The 22,095-nt window shown below is 42.0% G+C and overlaps 1 protein-coding gene across 1 annotated transcript in view; it reads left to right on the plus strand.

Moving 5' to 3' along the window:
* Nucleotides 1-20,247, plus strand: part of FER1L6 (fer-1 like family member 6) — a 94,299-nt gene extending 74,052 nt beyond the window's left edge. The window contains exons 33-41 of the mRNA XM_009277230.2: nt 2,392-2,562; nt 3,726-3,886; nt 6,791-6,933; nt 7,510-7,598; nt 9,660-9,758; nt 12,184-12,425; nt 12,768-12,931; nt 15,648-15,748; nt 19,699-20,247. Coding sequence (XP_009275505.2) covers nt 2,392-2,562; nt 3,726-3,886; nt 6,791-6,933; nt 7,510-7,598; nt 9,660-9,758; nt 12,184-12,425; nt 12,768-12,931; nt 15,648-15,748; nt 19,699-19,879 — 1,351 coding nt within the window. The 3' untranslated portion in view covers nt 19,880-20,247. The remainder of the gene's footprint in view (nt 1-2,391; nt 2,563-3,725; nt 3,887-6,790; nt 6,934-7,509; nt 7,599-9,659; nt 9,759-12,183; nt 12,426-12,767; nt 12,932-15,647; nt 15,749-19,698) is intronic.
* Nucleotides 20,248-22,095: the final 1,848 nt, after the last annotated feature.

A 22,095-nucleotide genomic window follows, 5' to 3' on the forward strand; every position in this document is an offset into this window, starting at 1 on the left:
ACCTCCTAGACTGTTTCCTCTCTGCTGTATTGTACTTCCAGCAGACATCTGGTAAGCTGAAGTCCCCCACGAGAACAAGGGCTAGCGATTGTGAGACTTCTCCCAGCTGCTTATAGAATATTTTGTCTGCCTCTTCATACTGGTTGGATGGTCTATAACAGACTCCCACCACCATGATATCCTTATTAACCTTCCCCCTGATTCTTACATGTAAACATGTGACCATATTGTCACCATCATTAAGCTCTAGACAATCAAAACACTCCTTAACATACAGGGCTACTCCATTGCCTCTCCTTCCTTGCCTATCCCTTCTGAAAAGTTTATAGCCATCCATTGCAGCACTCCAGTTGTGCAGGTCATCCCACCATTTTTCTGTGATTGCAACTATATCGTAGTTTTCCTGCTGCACAACAGCTTCCATCTCCTCCTGTTTGTTGCCCATGCTGCATGCATTGGTGTAGATGCACTTCAGTTGGGCTATTGATCCTGCCACGGTTTTGGGGGGAGAAGTCCTACTTCCTACATGACCATTCTCAGGTGCTTCCATGGTTTCTAACACATCCATAAGCCTGGCGCCTTCACTGCTACATGGATCTCCATCCCCTACCTCCACTGGCACGGCAGACCGAAGGACCTCACTAGCACACTGTCCCTCCAACATTGGCGTGCTGCCCTCAGGCTTGTCTCTGGAGAGCCTGGTTTTATCCCTTTCCCTCTTCAAATCTAGTTTAAAGCTCTTTCAATGAGCCCTGCTAACTCCTGTGCAAAGATCCTTTTCCCCCTTTGAGACAGGTGTACCCCATCTGTCGCCAGCAGGCCTGGTGTTGTGTATCAAAACCAACATCAAAAATCCCAAAATTCTGCTGGTGACACCAGGCTTGGAGCTGGGTATTGATTCTGCTGGCTCTTCCTGTTTCTTCCCTCATCATTCCCTGCAATTGGAAGGGTAGAGGAGAACACTGCTTGTGCTCCTGATGCCTTAACCAGTCATCCCAAGGCCCTGAAGTCTCTCTTGATTGCCCTCGGACTTCTTGTTGCAACTTCATTGCTGCCTACCTGAAAAATCAGTAATGGATAATAATCTGAGGGCTGTACCAGGGTAGGAAGCTTTCTCTCCACATCTTTAACCCAGGAGGCAGCAGACTTCCTAAGAAGCGCGTCTGGTCTGCATATTGGGCCTTCTGTTCCCTTCAGAAGGGAGTCTCCTATGACAATGACCTGTCTTTTTTTCTTTATGGAAGCTGTTTTGGCACAGGGTGTAGGCAGACTTAACCTCAGCGACACCTCCAAGCTAGATGAACCATCGTCCTCGTCATTGTTCGGTTCCACCTGCAGACCTTCGTACCTATTATTCAAGGGCACCTGGGAAGGTGGGGTCGTCACAGAGGACACGCGCCTGCTGCGCCAGGCAGGAACTTATTGCCATTGCCCCCTATTCCTTAAGTCACTGTGTTCAGCCTTGCTGCTGCTGCCAGTGGCAACATTGGGGTGACTGGACCAGCAACTCCTTCACAGCAGTAACATCAGTCATAGTAACCACCTCTCATCATCCTAGAAGCCCTGGTCAGCATGGCACCACCAACCTCGAGCAATCCCAGACTGTTCCCAAATCTTTCTCTCCTCCAAAAACTGCTCTGCTGTTGCTACAGAATTGACTTTGGCCGCTTTGAGAAAAAGGACAAAACTCGTCCTTCAGGAGACAAAGCTCAGTTTTGCCTGTGCTTTGGAGAAATCTGGAGCTAGTATTGTGCTGATGAGAACGTCCTGTCTTCCACTAATTTGTCAAATCCCTTTTAAAATCACTTTTATATTGTCAGCTTCCCTAAACATCTCAATGACAATGATCCTAAACCTGAAAAATGCACCAAGTGAAAAGGGAGTTCTGATCTTTGCTTTTTTGAGACTTGTTTAAAGCTTTTGCCTGATCATTTTGTTGGGTGCCCCCAGATTCCTATATTCAATATTTAACCTGGAGCTTTTGGAAGAAAACAGAAAAGACTCAGACGTCCCTTTGGGGCATTCTGAAAAGCGTGTGAGAACTCTTACATACAGCTTCGTTAGCCTTGTAATTTCCATACTTCCACCTCTATTGGATTCAGGATAAATCATTGCAGCTGACCAGCTCCGTCCCATTGCTCTGTCTACTGTAGGTAGGAACAATCTTAGAACTGTACAGGGGGTGATAGGGAAGCAGGAGAAAGAAAATACTTTTGCACTGTGTGTTTCCAGTATGTTCAGATATTTGATTGAAACAAAAACACTACCAAAAAACCCCCACTGCTTATTAGAAGAGACACTGTCCACACGTTGTTTGCACAGTATTATTAACTTAGTCTTTTAGACTTCAAAACTGATTTGACTACATGTAGGTCTCAATTTTTGCTGTAGATCATTTGAAATCCAAGCTACATTCCCCAAGGACTCCTTGCTCACTGTCCTGATCTACGACCATGACTTCATGGGAACAGATGATCTCATTGGAGAGACTAAAATTGATTTGGAAAATCGTTTCTACAGCAGGCATCGAGCTACCTGTGGGTTACAAAGTCAATATGAAATGTAAGTACCTCTTCAGACAGCAACAGAGAGCAGCGCACAGTGGATGATTTGACTTGAAGGAGAAATTCCAGATGTGGCTAAATATTATGCTTCCTCCAGCACAAAAGTGTCACAGGAGGTATTTTAATTAAATTTCACCAAAGAGCTTAGGGTAGCTGCCAGCCTCAGTAGGAAGTGGATATTTTAAAATTAGCAACACTGTTTGTTCACCATGTATTTTAGATAGTAAACAGCCTATGTATAACATACCTGCTTGATAAACTGCCTTTGGACAGGCATAAAGGGAAAATGGAAAAAAATGTGTCTGAGAAGTTATGACAGGGCTCTACTCTGCTCTCCATTATTCAGCTGCAACTGGAGAGATTGCAGCAAGGCCAGTGGGACTGGTGTGGCCCTGGGGGGAGCGGGAACAGAGTGGGGCTGCTGGCATGTCCTCTCTAACAGAGGTGAGTCACAGGGCAGTGGCGCTGAGCTCCTGGTCCCTGTCATACAGCTGCACTCTCAAGGACGTTGTGCACGAAGATTAACTAATGTAGAGAAAGTAAAATTAAAATAACTCCATTGCCCTGGGGTGGGGCACTATCCTAGGAGATGTGGGTTTGGGGTTCTTCTCCTATGTTTCTTTCTCTATCTGCAAACAAAGGGTAGACAATGTAAAAAAGCAATCCGGGAGTGCAGACCAAACCCCAAGACTTCCCCTGCCAGCTCAGTCTCCAGTGTGAGGTATTTCTTTATGTGCTTTTTCCAGGTCCAGATAATCTTGGCTTCTCCTCAGCATGTGGGAGCCACAGAACACTTCTGCTTAAATGGAGGTAGAACACGTAGACTTGAATCCTTTAGCTAGAACAGGGAATGAGCTCTGGTCTTTTTCCTCTTGAGGAGCATGCCAATGCTGGGCTACTTTATCTAAGCTGTGGGTAAGGCTGCCTCAACTTCTCCTGTGTTTTAAGAGAAAGGAGTGATTGGCCCCAGGACCTGAGCAGGCAGGGGGGGTGTCTCAAGTAAGAAGTAGTGCTGGACAATTTAAAGGGAAAGTTTGGCTGAGCAGATGTCAGGGCCACTGACCACAAAGCGAATCTCTGCATGGGAATTCCTGATTTGCCAGTGCACTTTGCTGAGGAAAACCTCACTCATTTCTCTTCACTCTCTGTTTGTCCTTGCAGAGAAGGGTACAATGCATGGCGAGATGCAACCAAGCCAAGCGAGATCCTCACTAAGCTGTGTAAGGACTACAGAATAAGTGGACCCTTCATGCGGCCAGGGGAGATACAAGTAGGAACAAAAGTCTTTAAGGGACAGACAGTCTTCACAGAAGATGAGAATGGTAATGAAGTAGTTCATCATTCTTCAACTGCATTGTAGCAGTACCAAGAGGCTGCCCAAGCTGTAGCTGGGGCCCTGTTGTGCTATGCACTCTAAAGTCAGATTACTGGAACCTGTCTCTGCTTTGAAATACTCATATAACTGTGGTGATGAAGGTTGTGTCTATACTAGCTATTACTGTAACTTAACTGCAGAAAATCTGTAGGGTGAGACAGTTATTGCTGATGACCTGAAATCCTCATGGTAGGTGTTGGGGGATACTTTGGACTAGCTCCTGTCTGATCCCAAGGATGGGATGCCCAGGATTGGTTGGAGCACAGGGGACCCTCTTGAAACATGTGTTCTGGCTTAGTTTCATCTGAAAGGAGTGCAGCTTGCATGCTCTGAGATCCTTCCACACAGCAAATCAAAGCATGGGAAATCAGGGAGAGCCTTTTAAAAAATGCATTTGCTGTCTAAACTAAAACACTAGTGTAGACAGACCCAAGAAGTGAGAAGAAGGGGGAAGGGAAATACAGATGCAAAGTGAATTACTCAAGGTCAGGCAAGTCCTCTGTTTGACCACAGTTAGGTTCCAGGCCACTTACCTGCCAGTCCTACATTACCTACTTGACTTTCCTCTCTGTTGTTTTTTTCCTCCTCTCGATTACTACCACTCTGACTGTTCTTCTGAAGCACTAACACAGCACTGTGTAAATCCAAGTATCTTTGGGGTCCATGAATCCAGAGGGCAGGACAGAACTTGCTTTCAGAGCTCCCAGATTAAAGAGAGGACAAAACTACTAGGAAGCTGAGTGTCCATATCACATAGGGGTGGAGTGGGACAGAGCTATCAGTGAAAGATGTTCCTGCCCACGGCAGGGGGGTTGGACAAGATGATCTTTTAAGGTCCCTTCCAACCCAAACCATTCTATGATTCAGTTTTATACTTAGGGTAAGAAAAAGAGGTGTGAGGATGGAGGCTTTCAAGGGGGAACAAAAGGAGCTGGTCTTGGAGACAGTAGTGGACACTCTGGCAGTGTAGGGAAACCTCTACTCCCTTATCTGTGTTTATTCATCTTTGAGCAAATTCCCCTTGGCAGCTACAAAATATAGCTCACGCCTTGAGTGGAAGGCTGCTCAGGTAGCACTGCTGAAAGGAGAAGAGTTGATCCATTTTTGGTTTCTTGGCCTGAGAGAGATGCATGACTCCACTACTGCTCTTTGTTTTCCTCACTAGCAGATGACTGAGTGAGGCTGCCAGCAACAGGATCTCTCAATCAAAATTCTGGTTCACTAAAGTGAGCTTCAGACAAACCAACATCACACAAGATGATGGAAACCAAAAGCAAGGAAATACAGAACCAGATGGCAAAATCCAAAGTATTTATGTACACAAGTTTTTCAACATGTTATAAAGAAATAGTTTACAGCATACAGTCTTCTGCATGATCCTTATCCAGACTGCTGTTCTGACAAGTACGTCTGGGTCCTTATTTCCTGCTGGGTTCCTGTGCTGGTCATCATTTGGGTCTATAAAGCTAACAAATACCACATATTTGAGCTATAGAGGAGTACCGAAAAGGGGGAGCCGTACCATTTCCACTTTACAGGTGGAGAAAATTACACTTGTGGGCCTTACATCCAGCTTTAAATTGCAAGGGAAAGAATAATTTAACTTTGCTCTAGGAACATAGAAGTTAGAATAGAATAGAATAGAATAGTTCATTTGGAAGGGACCTACAACAATCATCTAATCCAACTGCCTGACCACTACTCCCAGGTAGTCTAGGACTACCTGTAGCCAATGGGAAGAAATAAGCATCTTCAGAGGGTGAAAACAATCTTTAGAAAGGTGCCTGAGAGAGGATATGGATTATCATGGGACAACCTGTCCTTGCTATTGAGGCTGCCTGACTGAGTAGCTCAGGCTAAAGACCTTGCTTTTAGCTGGCTAAAATTAAATGCATCACATCTCAAACACATGTCAGTGCACAAGTGGGAACTAGGACTCATAACCACAGGGTTATCCTTCCTCCCTCTCTGAGCCATTAGGGAGGGTTTAATACCTACTGTTTAAATCCCAAACAAACCTTTTACCTCCTACCAGCAACTCAGAGATAGCAACATTGTGGGAAAAGTGAAAACTGTTTGCTGACAGAAAGAAGTCTTAACTTTCTTTTCACTTGGGTACTCCTCTCCTAATCTAGGAGACATCCCTCTTCAAAAGTCTGGGTTCTGTTTGTGTGGAGCCCACACAAAAAGGGAGGAAAGAGAAGCTCGAGCTCAAAAAGCTTTCTCTGCTTTCCAATATCCACCCTACCTTCAATATTAGCACTGGTCCTTCCTTGAGGGGCCATTCTCTGGCGTCTCCCTTCCTTCAGTGGCCAAGCTGAGCTGGTCAGGAGGTGACATGTTCTTGCCCATGGACTTCAACCCTCTTCCTCTGAGGTGTGATTCGGTTCTCCAGGGGAGTCTTTGCTGTTACCACCACAAGGCAAAATGAGGTGTAGATATAACTCCTAGTGCCTATTTACTGTCAGCTCTGCCAAAATCCAAGTCTCCTTGTCTTTCATGAACCCTAAAAAAGCCTCACATTTGCAATTTTCTGTAAAAAGAGTAGTTCACAGGTTTCTTCCCTCTTCCTATCAGAAACTGCTGCTGTAATAGTGAATGATTCATTGTGTTTTATAGATAAACTATTGCATAAGTGCTAATCTTCTAGTTACCCTGGTGGGTACCTTTATTTACAAGAATTAAACGCATTTCAAGACCCTTCTTTACTTATCTGGGATACATAAAACCTTCCTTTTAACTCAAGCAGCTTTCTAATGACCATCTTTAATAATGAATGGAACATATTACCAAGGGGTTCAACATTATAATTCAGCTCTCTTTGTTCTTTTTGTTTTACTCTTTCCTATAGAGGAGCCAGTTGAATCATATGAACATCTCTCCTTAAAGGTTTTATGTGCTTGGGAAGAAATCCCTGGAGCTGGATATAAACTGGTCCCAGAACACATTGAGACTCGGCCTCTCTACCATAAGGATAAGCCAGGCATGGAACAGGTAGAGCAACTCAGAGATGGTGGTGATGGTAGACCCAGGAGCAGTTTTCCTTTCCTCCAATTGCTGTGGTTTCTATTTGTACCTGCAAACTTACAGAGACAGCATCCAAATTTTGTACCATACACAAGACTTTATACAGTATCAACCTGGAAATTGTCACACATGTATGTATACAGCCAGTTACCTATATACACAGTAATCACACCAGGTGTGACTGCATATTTTCATTCTTTTAAATGCTTTAGTTTATTAAGTTAACACAAACTCTGCTTGTATTTGGGCTTTGGTTCTTTTTTTTCCTTTCATCACATACTATTTTTATATGGATTTTACCTTGAAGTTGCCAATGTTTGAGCTCATTTCCAACTTCACCAAATTCCTGAGAGACTGATAGAATATGTGTATGAAAAAAATATATTGTATAGTAAGTTTATAGATTAAATCATAGTTGCAGGATAGTGAGCTGGTTGGTGTTTATAGAGGAAGTGGTGGTTTTGGATGTCAGAACTACATTTGAAACGTTTTAAAGTCTCTTTAAAATAGGGTTACAGAGATGTTTATCTCTTTGTTTTCAAGGGTCGTGTACAGATGTGGGTCGACATGTTTCCTAAAGATATGCCTCTACCAGGACCCCCGGTGGACATTTCACCAAGAAAACCCAAAGGGTAACTCCACGCTTTCCTCCCAGCACAGTGGCATAAGCCTTCAAAGACTGAGTCTTTCTTAAGTGTCTGGAAAGAACTATAAAAAGAACTATCACAACAAACTTCTGTGGTCCTGAGAAAAGTTTTCTTAGGTTCACATAACTTCAAGTCAAAAGAGAGCATCTAGTTTGGTCTCCTCCATTAAACAACTCAAAGAACTGTTGGTGATTTTTTCATCAAGGGCTATCACACACCTCTTTTGGAAACATATCCCTTTTTCATATAGAGATTGCAGGTGGCTAGAGGCAAGAATCTCTTAATAATTCTGACATTATCATCCACTTGTTGAGCTGAAAGAAGTAATTCTGGTTTCACTACCCCTTTCAGCTAGATAACTTACTTGACCCCGGTTGAGATCTTTAATCTGATGCAATAATATTACACCTATTGGATTTCCAGAACTTTCTTCAAAGATAAGATCAAGAAACACATAAAGCAGCAACAGATAGAGGAGATATACATTTGGAATAACCTTCTCTCAAATTTCACACAGATACTTACGCTGCTTTATATGCAACACTACACATAGGTCTTCAAGCTAATTGAATGTTTCTAAATGAAACACAAAAATGAGCAACAGAGTTCTCAGCCCATCCTGTATCAGCTTTATTAAAATATTTTAGCAAGGCCTTTCCTGAGAATTTTACGTCTGAAGCAGCATCAGGTACTATTCCTGTATTATTTATGTTTGAACAAGAAACAATGTAATAAAAACTTGTTTCTTTTCCTTTCCTTTACAAAAGCCAAGATTTGACAAAAACAAGAGTCTATGTAACAATTACTTTCTTCAGACCAGAACTTTCTATAAAGCTCCTTAACAACAAGCATTTTCCGATCCAAAAAGATTTAAAACTAATCATACCCACAAAACCAAATTGTTGCTGCCATTTTTATAGTCTACAAAAGCAGGGAAAAATACTGTCAAAACATTAATTATGAGAAAGAAAGTAAACATGCAAACACGAGTGACACATTTTGCTGAGAAATGCGTATTTCCTGCGGCAAAACAGGCTCTAGGTGCCATAAGACTTCAAACACTTTGTGAAAACATTTCTTGTTGACTATCTTCAACTGAATAAGGAGCTGATGGAGCATTGTAGATGAAAGTTTCTTTGGCTAGTGCAGAGGCTTGGTTTTCATGGTCGACATCTCCTTAAGAGCTCCATGACCTAGTGTATCTGGTAACTTCTGGGGCAAACTGTTTCACACCTGAGATTGAGGCTATTTCCAAGACAACACGTCATATCAGAAAAATCTTATGTTGGTGTTCTCAAACATAGTCTGGTTTTTTTTTATTTTGCAGTTCATACAATGACTTAAGGCATACCTAAATTTTTGAATATAAGTTTTTTATGTCACCTGCAACATCTGTATTTCAGTTCAAGCTTCTAGAGCTTTGGATCTGTCACCTGCAATTTCAGTTCAAGCTTCTAGAGCTTTGGATGGCCACCATAAATGTTGGTATATAGGGAATGGAAAGGATGGGAAAAATTCCTTTTACTGTTGCTTCTAAAGACGATTGCATTTGCTTAAATGATAATATCTCTACACAGTGCTTCTCCTCCCTTTTAATGCACTGGATTGCACCAAATACAAAGCTTTTAGGCATTTAATCTGAAAAACACCTCCCAGGGAGCTCTGTTTTTTATTAGCAAGCTGCTCACTGTTTTGGAGACTGCTTTGCTGATGTTGTTCAGATCAACTTTGTCTTGTTTCACTGCAGCATTTTTGTGAAAAGAATTGAAAAGGAACAGACACATAAAAAGCAAGGAATTTTCCATCCCTCTGAAGCTGGCAGTGACGCCGCTGTCGTCCGGCATGCTCCAAGGGCTGAGAGGAGCCACTATCCCCACTCTATCACTAGACTCTTGTAAATAGAAGAGGCCTGAGGCTGATGCTATTTTAAGAGTTTTGCACAACTACAACATTCCTCACTTTCTAAAAACATGATTTGATAGAGGTTTACATTACTGTCTGACCAGAGCTTGAGTATACACAGGCCTACTTTCTTTTCTTTTTCAGCTATGAACTGAGGGTAATAATCTGGAACACAGAGGATGTAATTCTAGAAGATGAAAATATCTTCACAGGGCAAAAATCAAGTGATATCTATGTAAAAGGGTAAGTTCTTCAGGACTTGTCTTCAAAAGAACATGGAATATTTCATTCAAAAATCAGACAAAAAAATTATGTTGTGAGAATATCTGATAAGCTATTTCTGTGACCTTGGCACTTTGCTCTAAATGCCTCCCCAGATTACTCATCTGTATTGGATACTGCTTCTTTTTTACTTTTTTCCCTCTTAAAATCAAGTAACTATAAAATGAGACTAGTCGTTACTTCCCGCTCAGGCAGAGATGGCACAAGAAGAGAACCAAGCCCACAGTTTAGCAAACAGAGATCAAACACTTACAGAACTTGAACTGTAAGAGCTTACACAAATGCAGAGAGGTTTGACATAATCAGAGAAAAGGTAATTATGACCACATTAGAAACAAGAAAGCAGGTGTTTACCAGGCTATTCCTATTGGAAATATTTTCTAATCTCATGTGGGGAGCATGTGTGGGTGAATGACCATGGCCATGCTGGGGAGAACATCACATGGGCACTTTCTGCTCTCCACCTCCTTCCTGCTGCAGACAAAACGTCTGTCACAGCTTCACAGATGTTACTGGGATACTCAGTAAACCATATCACATAAATAAAATGAAAAGAGAGAGAGCAAAAGGGGAGCTTGACACTCAAACCAGCTCTTTCCTGAGATTGTAGCAGGTTACTTCTTAAAATTACTTGCCTGTTTTGGAGTACTGCTTTGCACTTTCTGCTTCTGAGATGAATTTGAATACAAGTAGCAGAGAGGGGTGGGGGGAAATGATGGCATAAGTGGCAGTAGGAACTATTGGAAATCTCAGGTGTGAGACTGGTCTTAGATTTCTTGCTGTGTTTCCACTGCTAGAGAGTGAGATTAATATGCTAATATGAATTGTGTCATTGTGGAGTCCTGGAAAAATCTGAATTTGTAGAGCGCTAGGCGTATGGAAAAATTAATTTCCCTAAAAAGCTGTTGCAGTATTGCCAATGACCAAATGCAAAGAGCTGGAGGAGGGAGCACTGGGACAGATGGAGCAGGGAAGGGAGGATGTTTTCCACTTTGCAGGTTCTGAAAATCACGTGAACATAATAAGAAATCCAAAATAATCATAAGGACAGGGCAATCTGGTAGCAGCTCTTACTCCTGTGTAGGGTATTTCTCCATGCATTTTACCAGGGAAATTTGCGTTAGCTCTGACCAAGCTGTGTGGTGCACGAGGAGTGGTACCACTCTTTTGGAGCAGGTGATATTAGCCCAGGTGAAGCACGCACAAATACAACCATATGGCCCCCAGCATGCTGCAAGTGCGGTTATTGCACACACTGGCTGAGCAAATCTCCCCTTGCAGTTCTCTGAGAGGAGCTACTCCGAAATCACTGGTGTTCACGCAGATATATCCAACTTAGCAATAAACTAATGTGTTCAGAGCAGTAGCAGAGTAGCTCTGAGAGTGCAAAATTGAGGAAATAAATAGGGAGCCAGCCTTTGTGCTGAGCTGTGTGATAACATGAGGACATCACTACCAATGCCAGAGCGGTCTGACAGGGAAAGCCAGGAGCGGATAACTTTTTGTTTCTGTACCTTAATGATGAAGACACAAATCTCATTATGTTCAGACAGTGCACGTGACACTGAATCTGCCACCAGGCATGGATTTGCACTGGGGGCAGTGCCGTGCTTGGGATTGTTACTGTTTTTCCCAATTCCTTTTTGAAATAATGGGGCTTGCAGGGGAAAAGCCACTCTTTGGATGCAGCGCAAAAATGCTAATCTTTACTCAAGCTGGGATAAATCATCTTCAGAACTAAAACATACCTAGCTGGATCATTACCTCAGTGGAGCTCTTCAGAAGAGAAGATTATGTTTGGGAAAGCGTTGTCCTTTTGTAACATAGCATTGTACATCAGATGTTGTTCACACTGTAGCAGAAACCGAGAGGAAATCACAAGAAAAATCAGGGAGACAGGTTTATTTATTTAGGGCATATTTATACCCCTCAAACTGCAACTGCAAATGGTTTAGACTCTAATACTGAGCACTTAAATCAGTCTTGGGACATTGACACAGAGTTTATTAGTGTGGCACAACATGAATACAGGGTGATTAATAGTGGAGAAATGAATGATGCTGTCTTTGCTGGTCCCAAACAAGACAAAGTCTTGGCCAATAGTAAAAGGCCAACTGGTATTTTGGGGTCTGATCTAAATAAAAATCACATTCTCACTCTCAAATTTTGATCATCACTGGCCACTGCTGCAGCCTGTGCCATGGCTTGGAGGTAGCTGAGATCCTCGAGCCAGGGCTGTCACTGTGTGTCGCAGTCCTGAACGGTGTGTTACCTCGTACTGGTTAGGGAGGAATGAATAAATTATGAGGCCTGTAACCGAATAACGACAACCACAACTCCAGCTCCCCTGGTGACAGCAGTGTGTTCCACTATGTGCTTGTCATAGGTGGATAAAGGGCCTGGAAGAGGACAAGCAGGAGACAGATGTACATTACAACTCCTTGACAGGAGAGGGCAACTTCAACTGGCGCTTTGTGTTCCCATTCTACTATCTCCCAGCAGAGAAACAAATGGTGGTTAGCAAAAGAGAAAACATATTTTCCTTGGAAAAGACAGAGCGCAAAATACCTGCTGAACTGGTGCTTCAGGTGTGGGACTTTGAAAGACTCTCTTTAGACGATTTCTTGGGTAAGTATGCAATGGGTCTGTCTGAACTTCACCTGAGGTCTTGCCAGACCTGTATTTTATAGAGGTATGTACAAAGAGGTGTTTGAGACCCAACTTTTGCTTGTCTTTCTCTAAAGTACCACATTGCAAACTTACACGTTTCTTGGAGAGGGAATAATTAGGCACTCAGATGAGACAATGCCAGGGCAATACAAATGAATGGCTTACGGTACAGAGAGATCCACGGCTACGAAGCTTGGGCCCAAGCTGCTGCATTGCTCCATGTATCTTACCTGGAAGCTGCTGTTTGAATGCATTCATCTGTCTGGTCTCTGAGTGTTGTCACATTACTTCTCCCTCCAGGCACTCTTGAATTGAACCTGAATGGGTTTCCTCGAGCAGCAAAGACAGCCAAGAGCTGTGACGTAGGCATGGTTGTGGCAGCAAGTGAAGAAAACAAGATCTCCATATTTCAGCAGAAGCGTGTCAGAGGCTGGTGGCCTTTCATCAAGGCTGGGGAGCTCACGGTAGGCAGCTCACTACAGATGAACAGCTTTTCTCTGGGGCTGATATGCTCTGCTGAGATCCTGAGACAGACAGATGTTAATTTTGGATATGGCATCTGAAGAACAACCACCACTGGCAATGCATAGGACACCTCCAAATGCTTCAGTGGTCCCCCTTAGATTTGGTTCAGATAATCCCAGGCAACCAGAGCACTTTGTACTTTTTCTTTGCTTTCTTCCACTGTTCGTCTCCCAGCACACTGGATGGGTACAGTGGAAAATCAGGTGTTTCCAGCCAATTTTATGTCAGCTGAGGAAATCCTGGGAGGAATCTCACCTGCTTATTTATTTCTTTTCTATTTATTTCTCACTTCAAGCAGGGCAAAGGAACTGACTTTGGAGTCTACTATTATTCTTCTTGCTATTGACACATCTCAAGTAGAAAGAGCACAGTCCCCTCTTCCTATTGAAGTGTGCTCACTAAGCCAATATTTTTTTTGGTTTAGTGCCAGGATACAATTGGTATAAAGGACAATGACAGCTTCTGCCAAACTCTGCAAGACTTGTTATGTTAGAAGTATCATCCTAAGAAGAACATAAATGCTGCCACACAAATTTTCATTTACCTGAAGCCTCTAGCGTAACAAGCTTGCAGCAGGGTGTAAATCTCAGAGTGTACCTAGCCATTTATCTTGAGAGTTTTCTGCTGCAGCTTCTCTTCATAATGTTGTAGTGCTTTCTGTATATAATCTGGAGCTACACTGAAATTCTCAGTGTTTAACAGAATTTGTCCATTTTCCCTGTCTTTAAGGCTCCTTTGTACTGTTACAGCAGTATAGGGATCCTCAGTGTAAATGAAAGACAGCTCTGCTCCTGTTTCCTAGATGGAGTGCATGTATCTAGGCATGAAGTACACCCCACTAGTTAACTCTGCACATGGTCTTTGGGGCATGTCTACATGAAACAGAGCATGAAGCAGAGTAAGCTAGTGAAGGGAAACCTGAGCTGATGTGCTCACATGGCCACAGAGCACTTTGTGAGCTTGGACCCGAACCTGGGCATCCCTGCAATCCAGTTCTGGGATTAGTATGGCTGGAGTCTTTTTAGGTCCATCCAGATCCCTGTGAGGACACAGACCAAGAGCTACAAGCTACCTTCCTGTAGTATAGCCCTCTACAAATTCACCTGCTTTGGCCCTTTTTAGGGGGCTAAAAATCCTCCCTCTCTAGACTTTCATTGACTCTCCAAGGGTTTTCCTAAACCTCACCCTTCCTTCATATTTCTGTCCCTTCCAGCAAGAAGAATGCTTTAATAAAAATTGCCATCTTCAAGTTCATTGCCTTCTTCAGATTGAAGGTGACTGCATACTTTCCATGGGTTTAGTGGATGGACTCCACTTGCAAATCCCTGCTTTATCTCCATTTTCTCAACCCTCGTACAATTGATTCTCTTTCTCCCAGTCCACTTTCATCTCTTGATCCCCTTGTCTTCCGCATTGATCCCTTTTATCTGCATCCTTCTTTCAGCCCATTTCTGTGCTGAATCCTAGCCACTGGCCATAGATTAACACTTTAGTTTTTGATATCCACAAAGGTATGGGGTAGGAAAATAACAAATACATGAAAAGCCATTTGTCTGTTTTTCATCCATCACAGATTTTATGAAGCTGATTTGATTTACCCACTCTTAATTGCTACTGGAATCTTTAAATCTCTGAAACCTTTTTTTTTTTTTCCTTTGGCCTAATTAAATCTATTGTGGAGATAGTACTGAAGAACGTACCTAGATGAACAGGGAAAAGAGAGAGCGTCTCTGTAACATAACATAACACAGACAGAATTATCATCAGATTTGTTGCTGTGAGTACAAGGGAAAAAACAAATATTTAACCCATATTTAGGAAGCTCTAACTTCTGGAGTGGAAGTTACAGTTGATACTGAGTCCAAATAACTCAGATGATTACATATTTCTGCGGCAAGGTGTAGCAGACATGAACTTTTATAACTGCTAATATTTTATTAATCACTCAACAAGTTTTAATGGCTTGTCACAATGAAAACAAGCAGTAAACCAGCAGTTATATTCCATTATGACTTTTCTGAAGTATAGAAATTATCAGTAAGTTGGTGCTGAACAAAGTTGTCCTTTTGTCACAGCTCTGAGTATCATCTTCTGGCCATCCGTGAAGAAAATTGACTCTGAATCCACCTGTCAGACCCCTATTCTTTTAGCCTGAACAGAGCTCTAGGACTACATGACATTTTCTGCACACAGATCTCATTTCTAGCCATCTTCCTTTTGCAAGCGGAGACCCCACAGCTCAACTGCTCCAGCACTTGTGACTGGCTGGATTTCCCCCCATTGATGGACTGCACCTTGTCCAAACCAGCAGCACAGCTTCCAGCTCAGCTGTTGAGCTCTGCTGGGACGCATGATAGATAGAAGACAGGTCTGCTCATGTGAATTATGTTGCAATTTAGGAAGCAGAAAAGATATTTATGGGTCTGGAAGAAAACTTACTACCTCTCTTTCCTCATGGTCCTTGAGCATGTCAGGAATCTGGTGCTTGGTTTTCCTTTGTGCTTTCTCTTTATCTGCAAAGACTTTATCTTATTTTCTTTAATCAAATTCCTTCACCATCAGTTGGTTTCATAATTTCTCCACAAGCTGAATCCTGCTGTGATTTAATTATAATAACCCAGGATTGGATGCTTACGTATCAACTCTCTGATCCAGGGCAAAGTGGAAGCTGAGTTTCACTTAGTCACAGCAGAAGAAGCTGAGAAGAATCCAGTAGGCAAAGCTCGAAAGGAGCCCGAGCCCTTGGAAAAACCCAAGTAAGTAGGAGCATACTCATTAAACAAGCTGGGGCAGAGTCGTTCAGCAGGAGACGGGGAAAAGCAGGTCTCCTTGCTCCTCTCCTGGCTTTTCTCCTGTTTCCTGCTGTAACCTTGAGCAAGCCACTTGGCCAACTTGGGCATCGCTGGGCTTCCTCGTGACAGGAGGTATTTAAAAGGCTGGTAGACATGGTGCTTAGGGACATGGTTTAGTGGTGGACTTGGTAGTGTTAGGTTTACGGTTGGACTCGATGATCTTAGGGGTCTTTTCCAACCTAAATGATTCTGTGATTCTGTGATTCTGTGATTCTATGATTCTAAGAGTTATCTGCACACATTTAAAGGTGTCTTAGTTGGTACATATCCATGGAAAACTGACCTCTGCATACATGTAGTTATTTTTGCATAAATTAATCACTTGCAGATAAAGGCACATAAAACATGAAAATCAGGTCATACAGGAATGATATGACTTTACCAAATCTATCTCTAATTTTTTTGTACTTCATAATCAAAGAATGAAGATGTTTATTTTTCATCTGAAGACTTTTTAATGAGGACATTTTAGGTGGTTTAACAAAGGCAGATGATCTAGAAGGAGCATTTTATCTTTCAGTATTTGTCACATGAAAAAAATACCTTCAGCTGAGATTTTTGCATTCAGAAAAAATGTACTTCTAATCTATTGTGGCTACTTTGTTCTACTAAGGTAATGGGCTAGATTAAAAAAAAAAAAAAAAGAGAGAGAAATTGATGTTATATTTCCTGCTACCAAAGCTTCTAAAAATCAATTGCTAATCATAATAGTAATCATTGCACATTCTATTTAATTTTAAAAAGAGAGAATTGATGTTATATTTCCTGCTACCAAAGCTTCTAAAAATCAATTGCTAATCATAATAGTAATCATTGCACATTCTATTTAATTTTGTTCGTTTGATATATATCTCAGGGTAAACATGAAAAAGGAGAAAACGGCATAAAGGTGGAATTGCCAATACCCCTACAAATGGTATAAATTTAGCCTGAAAATTAGAGGTATCAGAGACTTGTTGAAAATTAGCCTTGGAAAGACTTTAATCAATCATTTCACCCAACATCTTTATCCAAAGGCAGGATGATCTATGCCTGACAGATGTCTGTCTGAAAGATTCCCAGTAATGGAAACTAAAGCACTGTCTTACAGAGAAGAGAGGGCTGGGATAGCTCTGAAATATGTGTGGTGGGAAGCAATCAGCCTAGGCAGTTTTAAGAGGGAGTATAGTGTGTAATAGAAAGATTACATGTCCAGAAGGTTGTCAACAGGGTGCGCAAAGGCACCCTCTCATTTTCCTCTCATTTTTTCAGGCCCAGCCCATGCACCCCAGGCAGCCTGGGGCTCCAGGGCTCCCTGCATTTTCACCTCAAGGGCATTTTATTCGCAAATGTGCTGTTGGGCCAAAAGGTTGTCCCTAGCCTGGTGGCCCCTTCTCTGCTGCACAGCCAGCCTACAGGTGTTTTGACCCAGAAGCCACAAAACCAGAGTCTTCCTCCAGATCTTGCACTAAGTAATCAGAGAGGCTCCACTTCTAGGTTTTTACGATGAAATACACAGCCAACACATGGCTCAACCCAGTTCTACTCTTAATTGAGATGTACGCCTCAATTAAATTAAAATCAGGGTGGGGCTAGTCTCACTTGACATTACCCATGACAGAAGCAAGCCATTCAGGCTCCTTTTGTAGTTGCTCATGTACAGGTGGGTGAGTCATCCCATTTAGCTAACACACACGTCTTAAGATGGGAGCTGGGGAAAGAGATGAATTGTCCTCCAGAAGGTCCTTCCTGTCCACATGCAGACAGCCCATATGACTCACCAGGCTGGGCATGTAAGTTTTAAAGTTAGGCAAAATAAATCCTAAGGTTACTAAAACAGTATCAGCGTGTGGATAGTAAATACTATTTTAGCTAGTCACTCACTTACTGGAAAGAAAATAAACTCATAGCTGAAGACATTGCATGCCTCAATTCCATAAAGCTGGTATTAAAGTTTTACCAGCTCAGTGCCCCCAGGTGATGGAATATGTTGGTCATACATGCACAGTAGTCAAAATCAACTGAGAGATAACAGATAACTGTTTCTGCACTTCAAATGAGTTCTCTTCAGGAAGAAGTGAATCTCAAGGAGCTTTGTGTCAAGACCTCCATATCTCTATGCCAGTATTGTAGGTTCACTTTTTTTTTTGTTAATCATGTAGGCTTACACAGAGAAGCAGAGAAATTTTGTTTTGTGTAATTAAGTTTTTAAATTAAGAAACAAAATAATTTCAAAACCAAAATTATCTTCTAGGAGCTACTAGACAGCTGCAGACTCTTTAAGGTATCAGAGCAAAGGTGAACAAAGATTAAATGTCTGGGAATTAAGAGAAACATGCAAATGAGAAATAAGGTACAGTGAGTGTAATTTCCTGCTGGCCAAAGCACCATGAGGTTATCCATCTCTTCATCTCTGTGATCAAGACAGGATACTTTTCCGGATGCACTCTATGATAACAAATACGCTGCTATAACTGGTATCAAAGTCTATTGCCTACGTTGCAAAGAAAACAAATTAAAAGAGCAGCAGTCCGGCTTTTTTTCCCTGTCTTTAAAGGTTATGAAAAGCCCTTAAGTAGTTGGAACATGCAGACTAATGGTTTTGTTACTCAAGTCTGTGATTCAGTAAGTTTTACTCTTTAGAATATCCATTTTTTAATAATTCCTTTTAACCTGGAGGGCTTATTTGTTGATTTATTTCTGAGTCATTTCCACCTCAGTATAAAACACAGTCTTTAATAAAAAGATATTCATTTGGCCTTTTAGATTTACAGACTTTCTGTCACATTGGCATTCACTTCCACATGCTGAATTTTCCAGATGACTAAGACATTGCTTAAATTCCTTAAACAGCTTTCTGGAGTGAGACACGGCCATTGCTTTTTGTGACCCTCAGTCTTAATTTCATTCCCCTTACTGCTGCACCATCTGCACAATTACAGTGATATTGGATAAGAAAGACAACCTGCACCCAATTTTGCAGCTGTTAATGTTGCTCCACACCACCGTACTCTGCAGGTCATCCCATCACGCAAAGCTGACAGATGTTGCCTCAGCTCATCGCAGGGGTAGGGCTGTGGAAGTCAGAGGCATAGTGACCTCCCAAGCTGGGTGGCATGACAGAGGAGAGACTACGCCAACATTTTTCCTAAGGAGAACATTGTTTTCCTCTCTGTATGCAGCCAGCTTTGCTATACAGTGTGAAGAAACTCCTGGTTATGGAGGAGAATACGATGTGGGGCAACATTTGGAAAAAACTTAGGATTATGGAGTGCAGATATTCTCCACGAGAAGAAGGTGGCTCTTCTTTATGTACCAGGCAAAATACCTAGATTTTGGGTTTCATCTCATCTCCCGTTTTCAGGAGGCCTGTTTTAAATTTTCTTCTGAAAATATGCCATTTTGGGCCATATGCCAGGCTTGAGCTGGCTCTGCCTGTTATGGCACCGTGACTGTCACTGAGCAATCAGATTTTTTGTAGTGGCTCATTACTCCTTTTGCAATGCTAAATTCCTTGCAATGATTAGAAAACTTTTGTACTCAAGTTCAAGATGTCTGCATTTCTTCTTTAGGATTTATCATGATCTTGTCTGTAATTTTGAACCCCATATCTTGCCTTAAATTGGAGTAGTAATGAAGTGTGAACTGGAATTTCATTCCGAATGGTGTGTGGAGCTTGGGCTCGGGGCCGGATGGAAGAAGAGTGACCCAATAGTATGTGAAACTTGCAGAAGTTCCCTATAAACTCTTTAGCGGGTTCCCAGGACTTAAAGGTCCTTTTTAGACTCAAATATATATTTTGCAGTGGGGTAGCTTTGGAAATAGCTGGATCTGCCTTTACAAAAGTTTTTCTCTTTTTCGTTCTTCCCCTTTAGCCGACCAGACACATCCTTCTCTTGGTTTGTAAATCCTTTCAAGTGTTTGTATCACCTGATCTGGAGAAATTACAAGAAGTACATCATCATCGGCATAATTCTGCTTATTCTCATTGTCTTCCTGGTGCTCTTCATCTACACGCTGCCAGGTGCGATCAGTCATAGGATAGTTGTAGGATGAGTGTAGGTTATGGCTCTCATTGTAACCAATCATATACGAACACTTCAGTTAAAAAGAAAAATCAGGCATACAGAATTAATCAACCTGAAACACATCTCACTCCTTGTAAAAAGAAAACATAACTATTCATATCAGAAACTGGAGCTCTCAGAATATTTTAACGTCTTCTTTGGCTGCTCATTCAGACCCAGCCTTAATGTACATTATCATTAACATACTGCTGCAGTTTTATTGACGATGAAAGTTTGATTCTGCACCTAAAACTAAGTTTGAAAGTAAATTCCTTAATGTTATGCAGAAACTGATTTGTCAGTCAAGTATTTATTATTACAGACAAATGATTAAACATTAAGAGCAAAATCTGTGCGCAAAGATAAATGTATAGTTCAGTCTTTGCACAGTTTTGTAATTAATTATTTGAACTGTTTTTCAGTGACCTTATAATGGCATGATTATTTTGAGATAAAAGTTTTATTAAAAAAAAATCTAAGGTTAAATTGTCTCATTTGGTGTCATATGCAGAATTCATCCTGCACCTCTCAGTAGGAGCTCTGTGCTCTATAAAGGCATCTCACACACTTATAAATGAGGTGAGTGTCGGTGACAGGGGGAGATAGAAGCAGAGATGGAAGGAACTTTTTTCAGCTGCAGTTTGAAAGTGCTGGAGGTTGCTGGAGGAGAGAGTTCAGGAAGATGAAGACTCAGCCACAGGCACTGCAGTAGGAAATGATCCTTGTAAAGGAGAGGGAACAGGGAGAATCCTGCTGCTTGACAAGCAGAGGGAAAGAGGAATGGAAAAGAGAAGGGCTGCAGAGTGGAACAAATCATGGAGGATTAAAGAAAACAAGGAATAAAAACCTTACCCAGTTGTCAATGTGAAAGTCCTCGTCCTACTTAAGAATACAGAAAATGCTGCAGCCTGTGTCATGCACAAGGCAAGGCTTGATAACTTAATGACCCCACTTGACCTTAAAATGAGTGATTATGAATTTGAAGTAGCTATAGATATCTCCTCCTGCTCATTCGCAGAGGCCACTTCCATGGGAAGCTTGTGTGGTACTGCCGGTACCTGGCCTGTTAAGATTGCGCAATGAGCCTCTGTGTTCCCCTCTGGCCTACAACCCCGGTAATTGCAATATTCTGAAAAATGCATGTCAGTGAAACTTCCACAGAGAAAATATTTTACATTTAAAAAGCATTTTAAAGGCTTATTTTGAATGGGATGAATTGCTCTAAAAGTGCCTCTTCCTCATTCCAACGATGATAGAGGCCGACGGCTAAAGGCAGGCTGAAAGCATCCCATCCCCACCCCATCCAACAGACTGTGACTCAGTATTTCTTCTAAATTTCATGTTCTAAGTATACAATAAATATAACTAAATTATTTAGATATGTGGCTACTTACATTACAACTAGACATGTGGCAAAGGACCACACTGGATGGGTTTTACTGGTGGGCTATTTTCCTTTAGAAGTGTATTTAATATGACCAAGAAATTAGAACACAATTACATGGTTGAATCTCAAATAGTTAAACGTAGCAATGCAAGACAGTGATGAGGAAAGGTGCTGATCACCCTCGAGTCCCTCTTCGTCTCATATCCCTCTGCACTGGGCCCTTGTCCGGTGCAGTCTCTGCTTACGCAGCATGTGTGACACATTCCCCTGAAACCACTTGTTTTTCAATTTTGTGCTATTTTGCAATTGAGCCTGTATGAAACAGAAAAGGAAATGTTATTTCTCCTAATATGTCTCACCATACCATGAATTTTGGAAATGCAATTTAAAAGCTCCAATAAGAGCAAATAAAATAATTTTGGTGCAAAAGGTGGGAGATGAATCGTGACAACCGGAGTATGTTGTGATAGCCATAAAGGCAATGGTTCTGATTTTTTTTCCAATGTGTCAGGGCAGTAGGCCTGATCCTGCATGGCAGCTGCTGTGTCCATCTGTCCTTACTCTGCTTGTTTGCCCTTGCTGCCATGGACTGTGTGAAGCACTGGACTGTGGCTTGAGTGCCCTGCCCTTGCCGGAGGGTCCTCCTGTACGGCTCCAGGATGAAGCTTTGGCTCTGGACACCAGCAGCAAGCACACAGTGGCAGCAGCACTATCAGGACAAGATGGCTGAAATGACATCCCTCTCCAAGTCCCGGTCTGAGTCTGGATGAGCAGGGACCATGCAAAGACCCTGTCCCCCTTCGTCCCTTGCATCCCAG

Source organism: Aptenodytes forsteri, unplaced genomic scaffold, assembly GCF_000699145.1.
Source record: "Aptenodytes forsteri isolate BGI_AS27 unplaced genomic scaffold, ASM69914v1 Scaffold49, whole genome shotgun sequence".
NCBI classification, from domain to species: domain Eukaryota; kingdom Metazoa; phylum Chordata; class Aves; order Sphenisciformes; family Spheniscidae; genus Aptenodytes; species Aptenodytes forsteri.